The following is a 20,213-nucleotide window of genomic DNA, read 5'->3' as shown; positions in this document are numbered from 1 at the left end:
GGGGGTTACGATCTGTCCACTGGGGCCTTAAAGTGGTTGTAAACCCTTATAGACCACTTTTACCTACAGGCAAGCCTAGATTAAGGATTATCTGTAGGTGCTCGAAATATCTCCTAAACCTACACGGTTTAGGAGATATTTATACTAGAGGCTTACACCGATGTCTACGGCGCATAGACAATGGCACAGTTTAGAAACGGCGATTGTGCCGTTTCTAAAGGAGGACGTGCCGTGACTGCCGTCTCCCGCAGGCATGGGTGCGGCATCGCCGCTCCGGCCAATCACAGCACCGGAGTCGCAATACCCGGAACTAACTCCGGGACTACATGTCGGCAGCCAGTGCCGTTTCTGGCACTACAGCGGGGACTTCGATTCCCAGGTTAGTATTACATAATGAGCTAGAGTTTACAACCACTACACACTGATTGTTTTTTTTTAAACATTTTAAGCCTTCAGGATGGACAAATCCCCCACTATTGCAATTTTTTATTTTATTTTTTTACAGCTGGCCCCACAAGCCATCATAATACCCAACTAGTGCCTGCACCTGGTCGGGATTGGCGTGAACAGAAGGGACCGAGCGCCAGCTGATTCAAAAGTCCATATATCTTTTATTCTGGATAGTAAAGTACCGTATTTATCGGGGTATAGTGCGCTCCCGCGTATAGCGCGCACCCCTAAACTTGACCCGGATTCCTGTGAAAAAAAAGATTTTTGGTGTCTTCCGCGGGGTCCATCAGCGGCCTCGTCGGGTCCGGCATCCGTCTGCGGCTTCGGGTGTCCTCTTCGTTGGGTCCGGCGTCCTCCCCGCTCGTTTCCCGCACGAGTTTGAATACTGCACCGACATATACCGAGCGCAGTACACTCGTGTATCGTCGGGCAGGCTCGGCTACTCTCGCGCTGACGTCCTGTACGTCCAGGACGTCACCGCGAGAGGCGCCGAAACTGCCCGAAGATACACAAGTGTACTGCGCTCGGTATATGCCGGCGCAGTATTCAAGTTCAGCGCGGGTATCGGCGTATACCGCGCACCCCCGATTTTGCCCTGATTTTCAGGGCAAAATAGTGCGCGGTATACGCCGATAAATACGGTAACAACCAGTGGGAAGAAAATATTTAACAGGTTTAGGGGGCCAAAGAACCCACCCCGCCCCCCCCCCCCCCCTTCATCAGGGCTTGGACTTGGTTGCCATGCCACTTTTCAGGCTTTGGGCCCTCCAAGCTTGCTGGTGTTCCCTTCTGCGATATCCATCTGGGAGGTTATACCAGAGTCCAGATCGGAACTCTTAACAACCAAGCCCTGATGAAGGGGGGATTCCTTGGACCCCAAAATTCATTTGAGACTTTTCTTTCACTGGTCGGGACTTTACCATCAGGAATAAAAAAAAAACATATGGACCTTTGAACTGATCGTATGGAGCTTGGTCGCTTCTCAAGTTGGTTGTTCCCCCCACACTCCTGTAGGACTTTTCCCCTCTTTGTGTTTTCAAAACGGCCAAGATCCATTTGACAAGATCCACCATTTGCAGAAGGCCAAGCTTCAAGTCCAGGATCTGATTGGATGCAGGCATGGTTCAGAGGACAATTTCCCACTTTGATCCTTCAATTTTTTTAATCAAAGACTGCTGGGTGGGAAGCGGCCAACGGTGCCTTTCGCTGAGCCAATTTCGACCCAATCTGCTACATGCATGGCCACTGGCCAGCTTTAAACCGTGGTGGATAAGACTTTGCCCAACTGCACCCAAATGTGTTTTGGATATGGACCCATCAGTGTTTGAGCAAACAACCCGTTTACTTTATAGCAAAGCCCAACATCTTGCAAGCCAACCAGAATCATGAACTGATGGTGAGAACGCTGCGCTATGACCGCCGGCTCTTCTTTTACTCAACTCAGGCAGCCAGCAAGTGGCTAATAATCAGAACAAACAGCCGTTGATTTAACTGGTTCACATTTATTTATTCTGCTGCAGAGTCCGTTAAGAGTCATTATATCAATTAAAAGCATTCCTTCTTCCTAACAAATCCTCGAAGATTTGCAGAATCCATCTTTGCAGACTTTTTTTTTTTAAAGGAAGCTAAAACATGAGTCCGTAACTAAGAGCTTTATAATAAAATATAATAAAACCCTCACTGAGGGTTTAATTGTTTCACTTTGGAACAGGTGCAGGGAGGATGGGGCGGGTCTTTGTGGGTCAACAAATGGGTATGGGGAAGACGGGGCGGGTATTTATAGGTCAACAGACAGTAACGGGTGCAGGTCTTTGTGGGTCAATGAACAGGAACAGACGCGGGGAGGACAGGACGGGTGTTTGTAGGTCAATAGACAGGAACAGGCGCAAGTCTTTGTGGGTTAATGGACAGGAACGTATGCAGGGAGGACATGGCAGGTCAATGGACAGGCATGGGGAAGACAAGGCGGGTATTTTTTAGGTCAACAGACAGGAAAAGGTGCAGGTCTTTGTAAGTCAATGGACATGAACAGACACAGGGAGGACGAGGCAGATCAATGGACAGGAACGGGCATGGGGAGGACAGGGTGGATGTTTGTAGGTCAATGGACAGGAACAGGTCTTTGTAGGTCAATGGACAGGAATGGGCATGGGGAGGACAGGATGGGTCTTTGTAGGCCAATGGACAGGAACAGATGCGGGGAGGAAAGGGCAGGTCTTTGTAGGTCAATGGACGGGAACAGGTGCAGGAAGAATAGGGCGGATCTGTGTAGGTCAATGGATAGGAAGGGGCGTGGGGAGAATGGGTTGGGTCTTTGTAAGTCAATGGAAAGGATGCAGGGAGGATAGGGTGGGTCTTTGTCGTTCAATGAGAGAGGAACAGACACAGAGAGGACGAGGCAGGTCTTTGTAGGTCAATGGACAGGAAGAACGGGGCGGATCTGTGTAGGTCAATGGACAGGAAGGAGCGTGGGGAGAATGGGTTGGGCCTTTTTAAGTCGATGGACAGGAACAGATGCAGGAAGGATGGGGCAGGTCTTTGTAAATCAATAGACAGGAACAGATGCAGAGAGCACAGGATGGGTGTTTGTAGGTCAATGGACAGGAACAGGTACAGGTCTTTGTAGGTTAATGGACAGGAATGGATGCAGGGAGGATAGGGTGGGTCTTTGTTGGTCAATGGACGGGAACAGGTGCAGAAAGAATAGGGTGGATCTGTGTAGGTCCATGGATAGGAAGGGGCGTGGGGAGAATGGGTTGGGTCTTTAAGTCAATGGACAGGAACAGACACAGGGTGGATGAGGCAGGTCAATGGACAGGAACAGGCATGGGGAGGACAGGGTGGGTGTTTGTAGGTCAATGGACAGGAACAGGTCTTTGTAGGTTAATGTACAGGAATGAATGCAGGGAGAATAGGGCAGGTCTTTGTAGGTCAATGGACAGGAATGGGCATGCATGGGGAGGACAGGATGGGTCTTTGTAGGTCAATGGACAGGAACAGATGCAGGGAGGAAAGGGCGGGTCTTTGTAGGTCAATGGATAGGAAGGGGCGTGGGGAGAATGGGTTGGGTCTTTGTAAGTCAATGGACAGGAACCAATGCAGGGAGGACGGGGCAGGCCTTTGTAGGTCAATGGACAGGAACGGGCATGGGGAAGACAGGGTGGGTCTTTGTAGGTCAATGGACGGGGAGGTTGGGTCTTTGGAAGTCAATGGACAGAAACGGGGACAGGGCAGGTCTTTGTAGGGCAACAAACCGGAATGGGCGCAGGGAGGACAGGACGGGTCTTTGTAGGTCAACGGATAGGAACAGGGAAAACAGGGTGGTCTTTATAGGTCAATGAACAGAAGCAAATGATACGAGAAAACCAAGGTGTCCTTCAAGTGAGTGCACTCTGTCCTAGTGCATGCAGTCCACTCCAGGCATAGTAAGTGCTATCCGCCATCCTATACAACACTAGGAGAGCTAGTCCACTATAACATGCACAGTAAATACCATTGCGGCGGCACTATAGTTCAGGGAAGTTCCTTGCAAGGCTATGGGCATGACTAGGTCATTTCTAAAGAGGTTCTCTGTGAAAGAGTTAAACTCTTCTCATTTGTGGAGGATTGCGATTTACAGGCCTTAGTTCATTCTACAGGCACAACAAAAAGTCTGGTAGAGTAGTGTTGAGGCAGAGCAGCTGTCAAGGAAGGTGTTGCCATACCTACCTGCTCAGTACAATGAGCATCTATGGCAGCCCCTCCGCCAGCAGACTGCCTTGGGGCAGCTGGTTTCCGATAAGTAATCCGACTTTTAAGTCAATGAGCTGTAGTCTGAATTTCAACAGCCCCCCACTATAAGTGCAATGAGAACCTCTTACATGCTGGTCAATTATCAAGCAGGGATATATGGCAATGATGAGAGACGGGCAGCCTACGAGTCGGGACTCCAATGCATAAACTTGAGATTGGCAGATCTGCAGTACATTGCGCAGGAAAACACCCTTGTGGAGTTCCCAGGACGATGAAAAACTGACACTCGGGGGGGTCACAAATCAAAGCGATCTGACTCACGGTGACCGAATTCTGAAAGATTAAGCATTCTAGCTCTACGGGTAGCCTGAAGCAGCCCAATATTGGCTTGGGTATGAAAAGGGCAATTCAACCGACTGGCTGTATGACTGTGAATAGAGGTACTTGTATTAAACCCCCCCCCCCCCCCCTCCCTTCGATTGAAACCTTCAATTGGCATTCAGATCTGACATGAAAGCATCCTTTGGACAACTCTTTTTTTTAAGGTCGGAGCCAGTTTGTGGGCGCACACTATTGGGGGGGTGATCTCAGGCTTTGGGGGACATTTATCAAACACATTAGTGGCATTAGATGGAAATTAGACTGCCTCTGGCTTGGCAAGTAAATGTGACCCGTGTGCCTGGAATACTAGCCAACCAGCTGCGGCAGATCTGCAACAGATTACTTTAGGAGGAGACGCACAATGAAGAAGTGGTTGGGGGGGTCACAGTTTATTCAGAATTTATGACACTGTGCCCTTGTAATCAATCTGCATGAGACCTTAGCCAGGTTATGTGACACACTGAAGGCTTAGCCCTGTGTATGAGGCTGCGGCTGGAGGGCACAGTCCAGCCGATGCCAACAGCCTGTCCACCTCTATGAGAGTCTTCCAGCTTCTGCGGATGGACAGTGTCCTCAGCAATACTTCCCATTAGGGCAGTATGCACCAAAGGACCAACTCCTGGAACACAAGCTGCTTGCACTGCAGGCATTCATACCTGGGTGCATACAGCCACAGCTGCTGTCAGACTCTCATAGAGGCAGACAGGCTGGCAGAAGCAGGGCTGGATGTTGCGCCTGTGCCTTTCAGCCATAGAAATTCCTGAGCCTTATGCACTGGGGGGGGGGCTAAATATCCAGCGTGAATGAGGCCTAAGTGCTCTAGTTTAGCATTCCAAATTGTTTGTGTTATGGGCATGTCTTTGGAGGCATACTGCCACAGCAGCGGTCAGACTCTCAGAGGCAGACAGGCCTGCCAGGCCCTCATAGAGGCAGGCAGACAGGCCTGCCAGGCCCTCATAGAGGCAGACAGGCCTGCCAGGCCCTCATAGAGGCAGACAGGCTTGCCCTCATAGAGGCAGACAGACAGGCCTGCCAGGCCCTCATAGAGGCAGACAGGCTGGCAAAAACAGGGCTGGATGCTGCGCAGGTGCCCTTTAGTCGTAGCTAAATGCCTGAGCCTCGCGCACTGCGGGGGCTAAATATCTATCGTGAACGAGGCCCAAGTGCTCTAGTTTATCATTACAAGTTGCTTGCAATATGGATGTTCGTCTTTGGTTATATACTGCCGCAGCAGCTGTCAGACTCCCATAGAGGAGGACAGGCTGCCAGCAGTAGGGCTGGATGTTGCGCATATGCCCTTTAGCCGTAGCCATGCCTGAGCAATGGGGGGGGGGGTAAATATCCATCGTGAATGAGGCCTAAGTGCTCTAGTTTAGCATTGCAAATGGTTTGTGTTATGAGCGTTTGTCTTTGGAGGCATACTGCCACAGCAGCGGTCAGACTCTCAAAGAGGCAGACAGGCTGCCAGAAGCAGGGCTGGATGTTGCTCCTGTGCTCTTCAGCCGTAGCTAAATGCCTGAGCCTCACGCACTGCGGGGGGGCTAAATATATTTTGTGAATGAGGCCTAAGTGCTTTAGTTTATCATTACAATTTGCTTGCATTATGGGTGTTCGTCTTTGGTAATATACTGCCGCAGCAGCTGTCAGACTCCCACAGAGGACGACAGGCTGCCAGCAGTGGGGCTGCACATTAGCTACAGCTGGAGAGCAAAGGCACAAAAACCAGAACCTCACCCACTGGGGGCTAAATGCATCCACTGGGGGCTATGGGCCCGGTTCACATTACAATGGAACCGCGGCGGCTGAGCAGTGTGGAAAAACAAGCTTTTCCACTACGGACCAGAGCTCAGCTGAAGGCTTCATATACTGTCACAGTTTCCATGCACCTTAGCCAAGCTGTGGTGCGTAGAAATAAAAGAAATGTCATTTTGACATTTCAATAAAGTTGGGGGGAAAAAAAAAGTACACAGTGCATTGAGCTTAAATGTGCATCGCACCTCCCCTTCCCATAACCTTCCACTAACAGCTGCCCCCCCCCACATTAAAACGCTTGTGTGAACACACCCTTAGGGCCTTGCGACCTGCTCCTGGGGTGGTGTTAACACAGACCCCTCCACTGCAGAACGCTTTGAACGCAAAGAACGAAATGCGCATGGAATGTAGGTTTCCTGCACTGCGTTCTGGTATGAATGGCCCTTAGTCTTTAAAACCGTCTGGCGCCCCCCCAGCCCTGTCCTGATCTTTCCAGCACTTGTGTAGCCACCAACCTACCACCTGTAACCCCATAACCAGTGCAGAGATAAAATTGGGCAGAGCCAAGCACGCAGTTCTTTTTTTTTTTTGCTCCATTGTTGAGGCAGCCAATCACATTCCGGTTTCAGGTAGTGGTATAATTGAGAGGAAAGAGCAGACTATGCTTGTAGATAATGTAAGATGTCACACCGCTTGCAGAGTTTTCCTGGTATGCATGCAGGTGGAATGTACGGAGAGGTTATGAATACATTCCGGACAGTGGACGTCAAAGTGCTCCCATCACCCGGGCTGTAAAAATGTGCCGCTCTCGTCAGGACCCAGATAAAAGGGCTGGTTTGGGGGGTCCGCGGCGTTTTCCAGCCCTAGTCGCCATCTTTGCTCGACAGCGCTTGGGGGGGTTCAGTCTTTACCACCAGGAGAAGAAGGGCTTTCTGCTCTGGAAGCTCTGTGTATACGACTCGCTGGTGCTTTTCTGGTGTGATCGCGCTGTCTCCACAATGACCGGCGGCATCTGGACCAGCTGCAGCGGACTCTTCCCGTCTTTAAGTGCCTGAGTTAGGTTTAGGATCTGGAAGACGCAGATAAAAAAAAAAATATCACTTTCAAAGCAGTGATGCATGGAGATTATTTATGTATTTATACATGGAGATCATATGCCCCCCCTGATGTATTTATACATTGAGATCATATGCCCCCCCCCTTCCTTATGTATTTTATACATGGAGATCACATCCCCCTTATTAGCTAGATTCAGTAAGAGTTAGGTCGGCGTATCAGTAGATACCAAAAAAACGTCAATCACGTCAGGTCAAGCCCCATTAACATAAAACATGCCCCCTCAGCTAAATTTGAATTAGCCGCCCTTACGCCTGCCCGATTTAGGCTACGCCGCCGTAACTTAGCAGTGAATCATGTACTTGCCTAGCTTACTTACGGCGGCGTAGTGTAAACAAGCTACGCCGCCGCAAAGTTAGGGCGGGCTATGTGAATCTAGCTATATGTATTTATACATGAAGATCATATCCCCCTTTTAAATTTGTACATGGAGATCATATCCCCCCTTAATCTCCTCTTCTCAAGAGAGAATAAATTCAGTTCCTCTAATCTTTCCTCATAGCTGAGCTCCTCCATGCCTCTTATCAGTTTGGTTGTCCTTTGCTGCACTTTCTCCAGTTTCCCGAAAACCTTTTTGTATCACTGGCTGTTTATCTTCATGCATTTGGTGGAGTCCCTGTGATCATCACCATCCCAAGATATGACAAACAATCATCTGTGTTGGCTGTGACCACATGACTGATCACATTATCACAATGACTGCACAACCATGTGATCTGTAATATGGTGCAACACCCAGCGTCATCCTCATACAGCCTACAGCCACTGAGTGACAATCTGTGGACATCGGTGTACCTCCCTGACGGGCAAGATAAGGCCACTTCTTTAGCTAAAGGTAGCAACAGTTGTCCTGGGGGAAGCTGGTACCTGCATCCCCGGGGAGGGGCAGTGGCTGGCATCCGCATCCCGAGGGGGGCGGCTGGTATCCGCACCCCGAGGGGGGGGGGGGGCTGGTATCCGCACCCCGAGGGGGGGGGGGGGGCTGGTATCCGCACCCCAAGGGGGGCGGCCGGTATCCGCATCCCGAGGGGGCGGCTGGTATCCGCATCCCCTGGGGGGGGCGGCTGGTATTTGCATCCCGAGGGGGGCGGCTGGTATTTGCATCCCGAGGGGGGCGGCTGGTATCCGCATCCTGACAATCCCCGAGAATTGAATGGTCTTGTCCCAGTACTGGATGCATGTAAAAGCAGTAGTCAATTTACAGCCACGTGACACTGATGAGGCAATGACTGTGTGCAGACACAATGATGAGCAATGCATTGAGCCTGAGAGGAATGTGTGATGAAATGTAAGAGAAGATCTGGAGCCTCACCTGTCCTCTCATCACTGCGATCTGTTTGTGGAACTGTCCTCTGTCAAAGCCGGGATCTTTCTGCAGAAAATGATGGGATTATAAGATTAGGACTTCCTGCAGCCTGCATACATCACACCAACATTAATCATATCCTGCCAATAAAGGGAATCCTTCTATAGGGAGAAACGGAGGCGGCTGCCAATGCTGAATCATAGTCGCTGGACATACTGATCGTCTGGTGTCAGTACTTATAGGAAAGGTTTATAGAGCAAGTGCCCATTCACACTTAGGCCAGCCATAGGCGGTTCGAAACTCGGTTGGTTCAGCAGAGACTCGCTGAGATAGGCCGTTCAAAACTGCGCCGGTACAGCAGGGGACTGGGTGAGATAGTCGGTTCAAAACTCGGCCGGTTCAGCAGAGCCTGGCTGAGATAGTCGGTCCGAAACTCGGCCGGTACAGCAGAGCCTGGCTGAGATAGTGGGTTCGAAACTCGGCCAGCTCAGCAGAGACTGGCTGAGATAGTCGGTTCGAAACTCGGCCGGCTCAGCAGAGACTGGCTGAGATAGTCGGTTCGAAACTCGGCCGGCTCAGCAGAGACTGGCTGAGATAGTCGGTTCGAAACTCGGCCGGTACAGCAGAGACTGGCTGAGATAGTCGGTTCGAAACTCGGCCGGTACAGCAGAGCCTGGCTGAGATAGTCGGTTCGAAACTCGGCCGGTTCAGCAGAGACTGGCTGAGATAGTCGGTTCGAAACTCGGCCGGTACAGCAGAGACTGGCTGAGATAGTCGGTTCGAAACTCGGCCGGTACAGCAGAGCCTGGCTGAGATAGTCGGTTCGAAACTCGGCCGGTTCAGCAGAGCCTGGCTGAGATAGGCGGTTCAAAACTTGGCCGGTTCACCCAAGACTGGCCTGAGATAGGCGGTTTGAAACTCGGCCAGTTCAGCAAAAGCCAGCTGAGATTTAAACCGTATGGGCAGGCTAATTGTACCAAATTGATAGACTGATCAACTTGGGTACAACCAACCTGCCGGACTCAATTGCGCTTATCGGAATAATCACGGTCTTCTCCCGACGGGGGGCGGCTTCCCCCGCCAGGAGCAGACACTTGCTCTGCAGGAGAGATTCCCATGTCAGCACTGTCTGTGCTGTGTTGTTGGGGGAACTGTGCAAATTTCTTTCCTGCAACCCATGGTTGCAGGAAAGAAATTTGCACACAGTCTACATGGCTTGCCTTAGTGCGAGTGCAGCCTGGCGATTTAGAGACATTTTTTGCACACTTTTAGGCGCGACTTGTAGTACAGAATCCCACGGTTTTGGCCCTATTGACTTTTAAATGGGAGCACCCGAACAAACGCAGGTAAACGCATTTTTCAGGAGCTCCCATTAAAAACCAAACGGGACTATAAACATGCAATTTTGCCCCAAAGAAGCTTGTGTACTTTTTTGAGTTGCACACAAAAGGGCACACAATGCTCAGGGGCGAATGGGGGGGGGGGGGGTTTATTAACCCTCGTTCACAATAAAGTGGTTATAAAGGCAGAAGCCCCCCTAATACTTACCTGAGCCCCATCTCAATCCAGCGATGTCCATGAGTGCTGTGGCCGTCAGGCACTCTCCTTCCTCATTGGCTGAAACAGCAGCGGCGCCATTGTCTCTCACTGCTGCCAATCAAACTCAGCCAATCAGGAGAGAGAGGTGAGGGCCGAACTGAAGCTCCTTGTCTGAATGGACACAGGGAGCTGTGGCTCGGCTGACCCACATAGCAAGCTGCTTCCTGTGCTTCAACAGGAGGGAGGGGCCTGGAGCACCAGCCAGGGATGAGAGAAGAGGACCAAGTATAAGGGTAAGTAGAACATGTTATTCCAGTTATTTTAGGCTGGGTTATAATTTGACTGGAATTCCACTTTAACCACCTTTCAGCATTTTACTGCTACAGGGCAACAGCTGTACACACACTAATAGAGAAAGAAAGAAAGAAAGAAAGAAAGAAAGAAAGAAAGAAAGAAAGAAAGAAAGAAAGAAAGAAAGAAAGAAAGAAAGAAAGAAAGAAAGAAAGAAAGAAAGAAAGAAGCAAGAGAGAGACAGAGAAAGAAGCAAGAGAGAGACAGAGAAAGAAGCAAGAGAGAGACAGAGAAAGAAGCAAGAGAGAGACAGAGAAAGAAGCAAGAGAGAGACAGAGAAAGAAGCAAGAGAGAGACAGAGAAAGAAGCAAGAGAGAGACAGAGAAAGAAGCAAGAGACAGACAGAGAAAGAAGCAAGAGACAGACAGAGAAAGAAGCAAGAGAGAGACAGACAGAGAAGCAAGAGACAGACAGAGAAGCAAGAGACAGACAGAGAAGCAAGAGACAGACAGAGAAGCAAGAGACAGACAGAGAAGCAAGAGACAGACAGAGAAGGAAGAGTTATAGAAAGAAAGAAAGAAAGAAGAGATAGAGATAGAGAAAAGAGAAAGAAAAGAAAAAAGAATGAAAAAGAGAGAAAATATATATTTACGTGATCCTGCACTTCCACCTGCAGGGGGCGCCCGCCGCTTCTGCTGCAATTATGATTATTCACAGCAGAAGCCAATCCCTGGGTGTCGGCCAATGGATGTCCACCGGCACCCACCAATCATCGGGCAGAGACTCCGAACAGAGCTCTGCCTATGTAAACAAGGCAGATTTCAGTTCTGAAATTACTAGTAAAAAAAAAAATATTACATTTCAGAATATATCCCATAGTCTGTAGACGCTATAACGTTTGCACAAACCAATCAGTATACGCTTATTGGAAACATGGAGCAGGATACATATTGGCCTAAATTTATGAAGAAATTCGTTTTTTTTTTAATCATTTTTTATTGGATATGTTTTATAGCAGAAAGCAAAAAATATAGCTTTTTTTTTTCTAAATTATCGTTTTTATTGCGAAATATAAAAACCGCAGGAGGTGAATTTGTGTACAGCGTTGTATAACCGTGCAATTACCAGTTAAAGTAGCGCACTGCTGAATATCAAAAAAGGTCTGGTCATGAAGAGGGGGGGGGCAAAATCTTCCGGAGCGCTACTTGTGAAAAACAAAAAAAAACAAAAATTTAATTTGGGTACAGCGCTGCATGACCACACAATTCTCAGTAAAGGTCTATACACACGATCGGACTTTGACAACAGCGGTCCAACGGACCCGTTTTATCGTCTGTAGGCTCCATCGGACAATTGTTGTATGCAGATCTCCCCTGCTGTGCTATTGTTTTCCGACAGGGGGACGGCCCCATGCCAGAACACTCCGGACAGCGCTCTCAGTCATTGGCTGATTGGGAGCCGGTTAGCCGCTGGTTTTCCAGCATGCTCCTCCGACGTTTTGGAACGGCTGCCATACACACCGGCCAAATGTCGGTGTGTTTTTATTGAACCGGCTGATGTCGCCCGATAATTGGCCCGTGTGTTTACATAATCAGTTTCTAGTGCTGTTATTCTAACATGTTTCAGGCACTGGGGGTGGGAGGGTTTAGCTGTGTACTGGGACCAGTGTTAGTGCATCTCACTGGGACTACTGGGCAACAAATCTGAACATCCCCTTCACCACCACACGACAGTTCTCTCCTATATGATCTTTTCACTTTCTGAGCTTCTATATACATAGAAAGCCATGCAAGCCAGGCCCTCCGATTCCTCCTGTACTGCATTGTATCTGCACTGCCTGCCCTAATGCTGTAAAGCGCTGCACAAACTGATGGCGCTATACAAATCCTGTATAAGAATAATAATAATATGACTTTACCTTTAGACACAGTTTAGATAGAAGTACCTTAAACAGCTCATAAAGATCTTCCTCTAAGTCTTTGATAAAATTGGGGTCTGAAATTTTGGGAAGGATGAGTTCTTTGATCTCCTGGGAGAACGGGACTTTGGCTTGTGATAACCAGGCCCAGTAAAACGGATCTGTAAAGAAAAAAAAAAGAAAAAAAACGGAGACAAAATTGTAATGTCAAGATGTCGGGGGGTCAGAGCAACTCCAAAACTGCAGCCTTCGTGGGGATGTTCCTGGTCTGCAGTGGTTAGGACCAATCAAAAGTGGTCCGAGGAAGGAGAACCGGTGGTAGGGTCATGGGCAGCCAAGGCCTATTGATGGAGGTGGGAAAGGGAAGGTGGCCCATTGATGGAGGTGGGAAACGGAAGAGCCATGACTAAGCACTAACAGCGTGCGAAACGCGTCGGCTGTCCCTTGTGACTGTATTTTTTGGATTTGCATGTCCAGTTTTTATTAATAAAAGACTACTTTTTAAGTTTCCTTGGAGTGCGGCTGTCCATTTATCTCCATTTTTTGTATCCTGGAAGGCGGCCCATTGATGAAGGTGGGAAAGGGAAGGCGGCTCATTGATGGAGGTGGGAAAGGGAAGGTGGCCCATTGATGGAGGTGGGAAAGGGAAAGGTGGCCCATTGATGGAGGTGGGAAAGGGAAAGGTGGCCCATTGATGGAGGTGGGAAAGGGAAAGGTGGCCCATTGATGGAGGTGGGAAAGGGAAAGGTGGCCCATTGATGGAGGTGGGAAAGGGAAAGGTGGCCCATTGATGGAGGTGGGAAAGGGAAAGGTGGCCCATTGATGGAGGTGGGAAAGGGAAAGGTGGCCCATTGATGGAGGTGGGAAAGGGAAAGGTGGCCCATTGATGGAGGTGGGAAAGGGAAAGGTGGCCCATTGATGGAGGTGGGAAAGGGAAAGGTGGCCCATTGATGGAGGTGGGAAAGGGAAAGGTGGCCCATTGATGGAGGTGGGAAAGGGAAAGGTGGCCCATTGATGGAGGTGGGAAAGGGAAAGGTGGCCCATTGATGGAGGTGGGAAAGGGAAAGGTGGCCAATTGATGGAGGTGGGAAAGGGAAAGGTGGCCAATTGATGGAGGTGGGAAAGGGAAAGGTGGCCCATTGATGGAGGTGGGAAAGGGAAAGGTGGCCCATTGATGGAGGTGGGAAAGGGAAAGGTGGCCCATTGATGGAGGTGGGAAAGGGAAAGGTGGCCCATTGATGGAGGTGGGAAAGGGAAAGGTGGCCCATTGATGGAGGTGGGAAAGGGAAAGGTGGCCCATTGATGGAGGTGGGAAAGGGAAAGGTGGCCCATTGATGGAGGTGGGAAAGGAAAGGTGGCCCATTGATGGAGGTGGGAAAGGGAAAGGTGGCCCATTGATGGAGGTGGGAAAGGGAAAGGTGGCTCATTGATGGAGGTGGGAAAGGGAAAGGTGGCCCATTGATGGAGGTGGGAAAGGTGGCCCATTGATGGAGGTGTGAAAGGGAAGGTGGTCCATTGATGGAGGTGTGAAAGGGAAGGTGGTCCATTGATGGAGGTGTGAAAGGGAAGGTGGTCCATTGATGGAGGTGTGAAAGGGAAGGTGGTCCATTGATGGAGGTGTGAAAGGGAAGGTGGTCCATTGATGGAGGTGTGAAAGGGAAGGTGGTCCATTGATGGAGGTGTGAAAGGGAAGGTGGTCCATTGATGGAGGTGTGAAAGGGAAGGTGGTCCATTGATGGAGGTGTGAAAGGGAAGGTGGTCCATTGATGGAGGTGTGAAAGGGAAGGTGGTCCATTGATGGAGGTGTGAAAGGGAAGGTGGTCCATTGATGGAGGTGTGAAAGGGAAGGTGGTCCATTGATGGAGGTGTGAAAGGGAAGGTGGTCCATTGATGGAGGTGTGAAAGGGAAGGAGGTCCATTGATGGAGGTGTGAAAGGGAAGGAGGTCCATTGATGGAGGTGTGAAAGGGAAGGCGGCCCATTGATGGAGGTGGGAAAGGAAAGGTGGCCCATTGATGGAGGTGGGAAAGGGAAGGCGGCCCATTGATGGAGGTGGGAAAGGGAAGGTGGCCCATTGATGGAGGTGGGAAAGGGAAGGTGGCCCATTGATGGAGGTGGGAAAGGGAAGGTGGCCCATTGATGGAGGTGGGAAAGGGAAGGTGGCCCATTGATGGAGGTGGGGAGGGAAGGCGGCCCATTGATGGGAGGTGGGGAGGGAAGGCGGCCCATTGATGGGAGGTGGGGAGGGAAGGAAGGCTGCCCATTGATGGGAGGTGGGGAGGGAAGGTGGCCCATTAATGGGAGGTGGGGAGGGAAGGCGGCCCATTGATGGAAGAGGGGAGGAAAGACTGCTCATTGATGGAAGTGCATTAAGGTAAAAAAAAAAAAAAACCTTATAAATTATCTAATCTCAATCCAGTGCCGTGTGCGAGAGCAGCAGCTTTCTCTGCTCTCTCCCACCTCATTGGCTCAGAGAGAGGTCCACTGGCTCTTGCTGCTGTCAATCACAGCCAGTGAGGAGGGAGCAAAGGTCTATAAAACATACAGTGTAGCTAAGGAGCGAGCTTGCTTGAGTGCCTCCATAGCAAGTGGCTTTCTATGGTGGGCGCTCAGCCAGGGGGAGGAGTCAAGCGCTCTGGCGGGGGGGGGGGGGGGGGGGGGGAGACTGAGAAGGAAGATTGGTGCTGCTTTGTCCAAAACCATTACACAGAGCAGGTAAGTATAACATGTTTATTATTAAAAAATATTATGGCTTTGCAATAACTCTAACATGAGATATAGGCACTACAGCTCCACCTGCAGGCCAAACATGAAAATAAATATTTATATGCAATTTTTCATAAATATCTAATAAAATGATACAAATCTGAACACTCAGCATCATGTTATTCTCACCCCAATGCATATCATCTGTCAGTTTAGTAGACAAAAGATAGAAACTCACATGCTCTCCAGGAATCTGGATGCTTTAAAGGGAAGGCCAGACCATTGTCTATAGCAGCAATCTTGATGATGGGTTCTCGTACCAAAACCCAGTCCGAGTCCTACAGAAAAAAAAACACAACAATAGTCTTCAGAACAGAACTCCGACACCTCTCCGGACACAAGTACCCGCTCATTCCCCCATACTGACCCGACTGGCTGCATTCTCCATCGGATAGTCATACTTTATCAGCCAGTTATCGTTCCCTCGGTCTATGGAAAAAAAACAATAAAAGGATTAAATGACTAAAATAAAAGTATAAAAATAAAAATGTTTTTCTTTATTAATACCGATTACACATTATTCCCAAACAGTGCATACAAAATTCAGTGTCCAGTCAGGTCAATCTAGGAGCCAGTAGACACTTTTAAAAATTAAATCTATACTCCAGGATCTGTTGTTAATACAATCTACATCCATTCACTGCTGTCCCCCCTTCTCCTTGTGCAGGATGACTGGTCTAGTCTCCGCCCCCTCCTATCATTTTCTGTAGTGGGTGCAGATGCTGGGCCCCTCCCACAGCTCTGCTTTCTCTCCTTGTGGAGGAAGACTGGTCTTTACTCCACCCCCTCCTGTAGTGGGTGGGGTCAGCTGGGTCCCTCCCACAGCTCTGCTTTCTCTCCTTGTGCAGGAAGACTAGTCTTTACTCCTGCCCCTCCTGTAGTGGGTGGGGTCTGCTGGGTCCCTCCCGCAGCTCGGCTCTCTCCCCTTGTGCAGGATGACTGGTCTTTACTCCACCCCCTTCTGTAGTGGGTGGGGTCAGCTGGGTCCCTCCTGCAGCTCTGCTTTCTCTCCTTGTGCAGGAAGACTGGTCTTTACTCCACCCCCTCCTGTAGTGGGTGGGGTCTGCTGGGTCCCTCCCGCAGCTCGGCTCTCTCTCCTTGTGCAGGATGACTGGTCTCATCTCCGCCCCCTGCTGTAGTTTTCTCCCCCTCCAGGGTGGAGCTGCTGGGCCCCTCCCACAGCTCTGCTTTCTCTCCTTGTGCAGGAAGACTGGTCTTTACTCCACCCCCTCCTGTAGTGGGTGGGGTCTGCTGGGTCCCTCCCGTAGCTCGGCTCTCTCTCCTTGTGCAGGATGACTGGTCTTTACTCCGCCCCCTGCTGTAGTTTTCTCCCCTCCAGGGTGGAGCTGCTGGGCCCCTCCCACGGTTCTGCTCTCTCTTCTTGTGACACTTTAAAAAAATGAAAGCTGAACTCTGGGATATGTTGTTAATATAATCTACATCTGTAAGGTCAGGGGTTAAAAACGTTACGATATTCCATTCCACCAACCCAAGACAGCTTATCGACACTCCACAATCCAGCAGACAGGACCCATTGGATTTTCCCCAGAATAACGAGACACGGCTCTGTTCTCTGGTTCCAAACAGACAGATCTTTTTATGGTAAAACTCAGGTTTTTATACAGTTAGAAGCCCCAAGAAACAATGGCTTAACTCCACCCACAACATGACACACGGAGCTCAATACACATTCCTTTAGATAATGACATTCAGATAATCTACATGAGCTAATTACTAGACATTTACCCAGACGTTCCGACTCCGCGATAAGCTATTCTCACCTGCTACACAATACACATTCCTTTAGTGAACATAAGTCAGACATCTGACCTTTAGAGTGTGTTAATTCACAACAAATATTAGCATATAATAGAACTTTCACACAATACAGGGTTAGTTAGCATAGCACCATGAAATATCTTAGGAACCAGACTTAATTAACACAATAGACAATAGAATGCAATCACAGCAAGCTTTCATCACTACAGTCAGGTAGCTGGAGGTGATTAACATCAATTAACATCTTAACAGTCTACGTTTCACATTGATGAATGAGTCACTCTATTGACCTGTTGCAATTAGTTCTTCTAGACATTAACCAGTTCCCGACCCCCGCATGTACATATACGTCCACAACATGGCACGTACAGGCACATGGGCGTACATGTACGTCCTCGCCTATTAGCGGGTGGGGGGTCCGATCGGGACCCCCCCGCTACATGCGGAGGTCGGGTCCGCTCGGGGAGCGATCCGGGACCACGGCGCGGCTATTTGTTTATAGCCGCTCCGTCGCGATCGCTCCCCGGAGCTGAAGAACGGGGAGAGCCGTGTGTAAACACGGCTTCCCCGTGCTTCACTGTGTCGGCGCATCGATCGCGTCATTCCCTTTATAGGGAAGACACGATCGATGACGTCATTCCTACAGCCACACCCCCCTACAGTTGTAAACACATACTAGGTGCACCCTAACCACAGGTGGCGCTGTAGGAGTTAACTCCCAAACTGCAACTGTCATTTTCACAATAAAGAATGCAATTTAAATGCATTTTTTGCTGTGAAAATGACAATGGTCTCAAAAATGTGTCAAAATTGTCCGAAGTGTCCGCCATAATGTCGCAGTCACGAAAAAAATTGCTGATCGCCGCCATTAGTAGTAAAAAAAAAAAAATTAATAAAAATGCAATAAAACTATCCCCTATTTTGTAAACGCTATAAATTTTGCGCAAACTAATCGATAAACGCTTATTGCGATTTTTTTTACTAAAAATAGGTAGAAGAATACGTATCGGCCTAAACTGAGGAAAAAAAATATTTTTATATATGTTTTTGGGGGATATTTATTACAGCAAAAAGTAAAAAATATTGAATTTTTTTCAAAATTGTCGCTCTATTTTTGTTTATAGCGCAAAAACTAAAAACCGCAGATGTGATCAAATACCACCAAAAGAAAGCTCTATTTGTGGGGGGAAAAAGGACGCCAATTTTGTTTGGGAGCCACGTCGCACGACCGCGCAATTGTCTGTTAAAGCGACGCAGTCCCGAACTGTAAAAACACCTTGGGTCTTTAGGCTGCATATTGGTCCGGGGCTTAACTGGTTAAGGAATATATTGTGGATTACTGTCCCATGCTAAAACAATCCAACATATGTCCCTTATTTCCTGGCTCAATCTGTGCCCAAAGGTGACTCCCGTTACAACATCCATTCATCATGTGGTCGTCTTCTTGGATCTCAGGAGGAGGGAAGGGGGGGGTCAGAGAAGTGGGAAGGTCAGGAAGTTGGAAATTCATTTTTGAAATTACGAATGTACGAATACGATGTCAGTACTGGGTCGTGTAGTGACGGAACCACAACATTCAGGAGGGGGAATCGGGATCTCGCACATTCAGAAGTGTCAGATACCAGCAGCGGCCATAGTTCTGCAACAGAGTGAAGGTGCAGGCGCCATCTGCTGGACGGGCATTACCAATGTTCAGTTACAGATTACTTTTATTTGTTATATAGAGACAGGGTCCCTTTAACCACTTAAGCCCCGGACCAATATGCTGGCTAAAGACCCAAGGGGTTTTTACAGTTCGGGACTGCGTCGCTTTAACTGACAATTGCGCGGTCGTGCGACGTGGCTCCCAAACAAAATTGGCGTCCTTTTTTCCCCACAAATAGAGCTTTCTTTTGGTGGTATTTGATCACCTCTGCGGTTTTTATTTTTTGCGCTATAAACAAAAATAGAGCGACAATTTTGAAAAAAATGCAATATTTTTTTTTGCATTTAAGCCTAAATATGAGATGTGACGTCTTTTTGACCCCAGATCTCATATTTAAGAGGACCTGTCATGCTTTTTTCTATTACAATGGATGTTTACATTCCTTGTAATAGGAATAAAAGTGATCATTTTTTTTTTTTTTTTTATATTTTAGTGTAAAAAATAATAAAATCAATAAAATTAAATAAGAAAACAAACAAAAAAATGTTTTAAAGCGCCCCGTCCTGACGAGCTCGCGCGCAGAAGCGAACGCATACGCGAGTAGCGCCCGCATATGAAAACGGTGTTCAAATCACACAAGTGAGGTATCGCCGCGATCGTTAGAGCGAGAGCAATAATTATAGCCCTAGAGCTACTCTGTAGCTCAAAAAATGCAACTTATAGAATTTTTTAAACGTCGCCTATCTAGATTTTTAAGGGTAAAAGTTTGACGCCATGCCACGAGCGGGCGCAATTTTAAAGCGTGACATGTTGGGTATCATTTTACTCGGCGTAACATTATCTTTCACAATATATAAAAAAATTGGGCCGAATTTATTGTTGTCTTATTTAATTCAAAAAAGTGAATTTTTTCCAAAAAAAGTGCGCTTGTAAGACTGCTGCGCAAATACGGTGTGACAAAAAGTATTGCGATGACCGCCATTTTATTCTCTAGGGTGTTAGAAAAAAAAAATATATAATGTTTGGGGGTTTTAAGTAATTTTCTAGCAGAAAAAACTGTTTTAGTCTTGCAAACACCAAATCTGAAAAACACCTAAGGTCTTAAAGTGGTTAAAGCAGAGGCCGTAAGGAATAAAATGAAGGGTGTTGTAATTTTTTTTTTATGTCACACGGTATTTACGCAGCGATTTTTCAAACAAATTTTTTGGGAATAAAATTTTTTTTTTGTAATTTTAATGCAAAAGAAACAATATATAACCCATTTTTTTGGAAGGATATAAAAGGATTATGTTAACCACCTAAAGACATAAAAAAAAAAAAAAAAAAAAAAAAATGTGGTGTATAATTTAGTTATTATGCATAGTTTAACCACTTCCCGCCCGGCCTATGGCCGATTTACGTCCGGGAAGTGGTTATGAAATCCTGACAGGACGTTCTAGAACGTCCTGCAGGATTTCATGCCGCGCGCGCCCGTGGGGGCGCGCATCGCGGCGATCGGTGATGCGGGGTGTCAGTCTGACACCCTGCATCTCCGATCTC

The 20,213-nt window shown here is 48.3% G+C and overlaps 1 protein-coding gene across 2 annotated transcripts in view; it reads right to left on the bottom strand.

Moving 5' to 3' along the window:
- Window positions 1-1,932: 1,932 nt before the first annotated feature.
- The window catches only part of PI4K2A (phosphatidylinositol 4-kinase type 2 alpha), a 41,949-nt gene continuing 23,668 nt past the window's right edge, over window positions 1,933-20,213 (bottom strand). Inside the window, exons 5-9 of one of the 2 annotated variants that reach the window (XM_040361253.1) lie at window positions 15,618-15,679; window positions 15,429-15,528; window positions 12,486-12,646; window positions 8,744-8,803; window positions 1,933-7,384 (exon numbers count right to left, since the gene is read on the bottom strand). In XM_040361253.1, coding sequence (XP_040217187.1) covers window positions 7,223-7,384; window positions 8,744-8,803; window positions 12,486-12,646; window positions 15,429-15,528; window positions 15,618-15,679 — 545 coding nt within the window. In that variant the 3' untranslated portion in view covers window positions 1,933-7,222. The remainder of the gene's footprint in view (window positions 7,385-8,743; window positions 8,804-12,485; window positions 12,647-15,428; window positions 15,529-15,617; window positions 15,680-20,213) is intronic. The other variant, XM_040361254.1, reaches the window with a different exon arrangement.

The sequence above is a fragment of the Rana temporaria genome, chromosome 8, assembly GCF_905171775.1.
Source record: "Rana temporaria chromosome 8, aRanTem1.1, whole genome shotgun sequence".
Lineage (NCBI taxonomy): Eukaryota > Metazoa > Chordata > Amphibia > Anura > Ranidae > Rana > Rana temporaria.
This window is presented reverse-complemented; position numbering and strand designations above follow the sequence as displayed.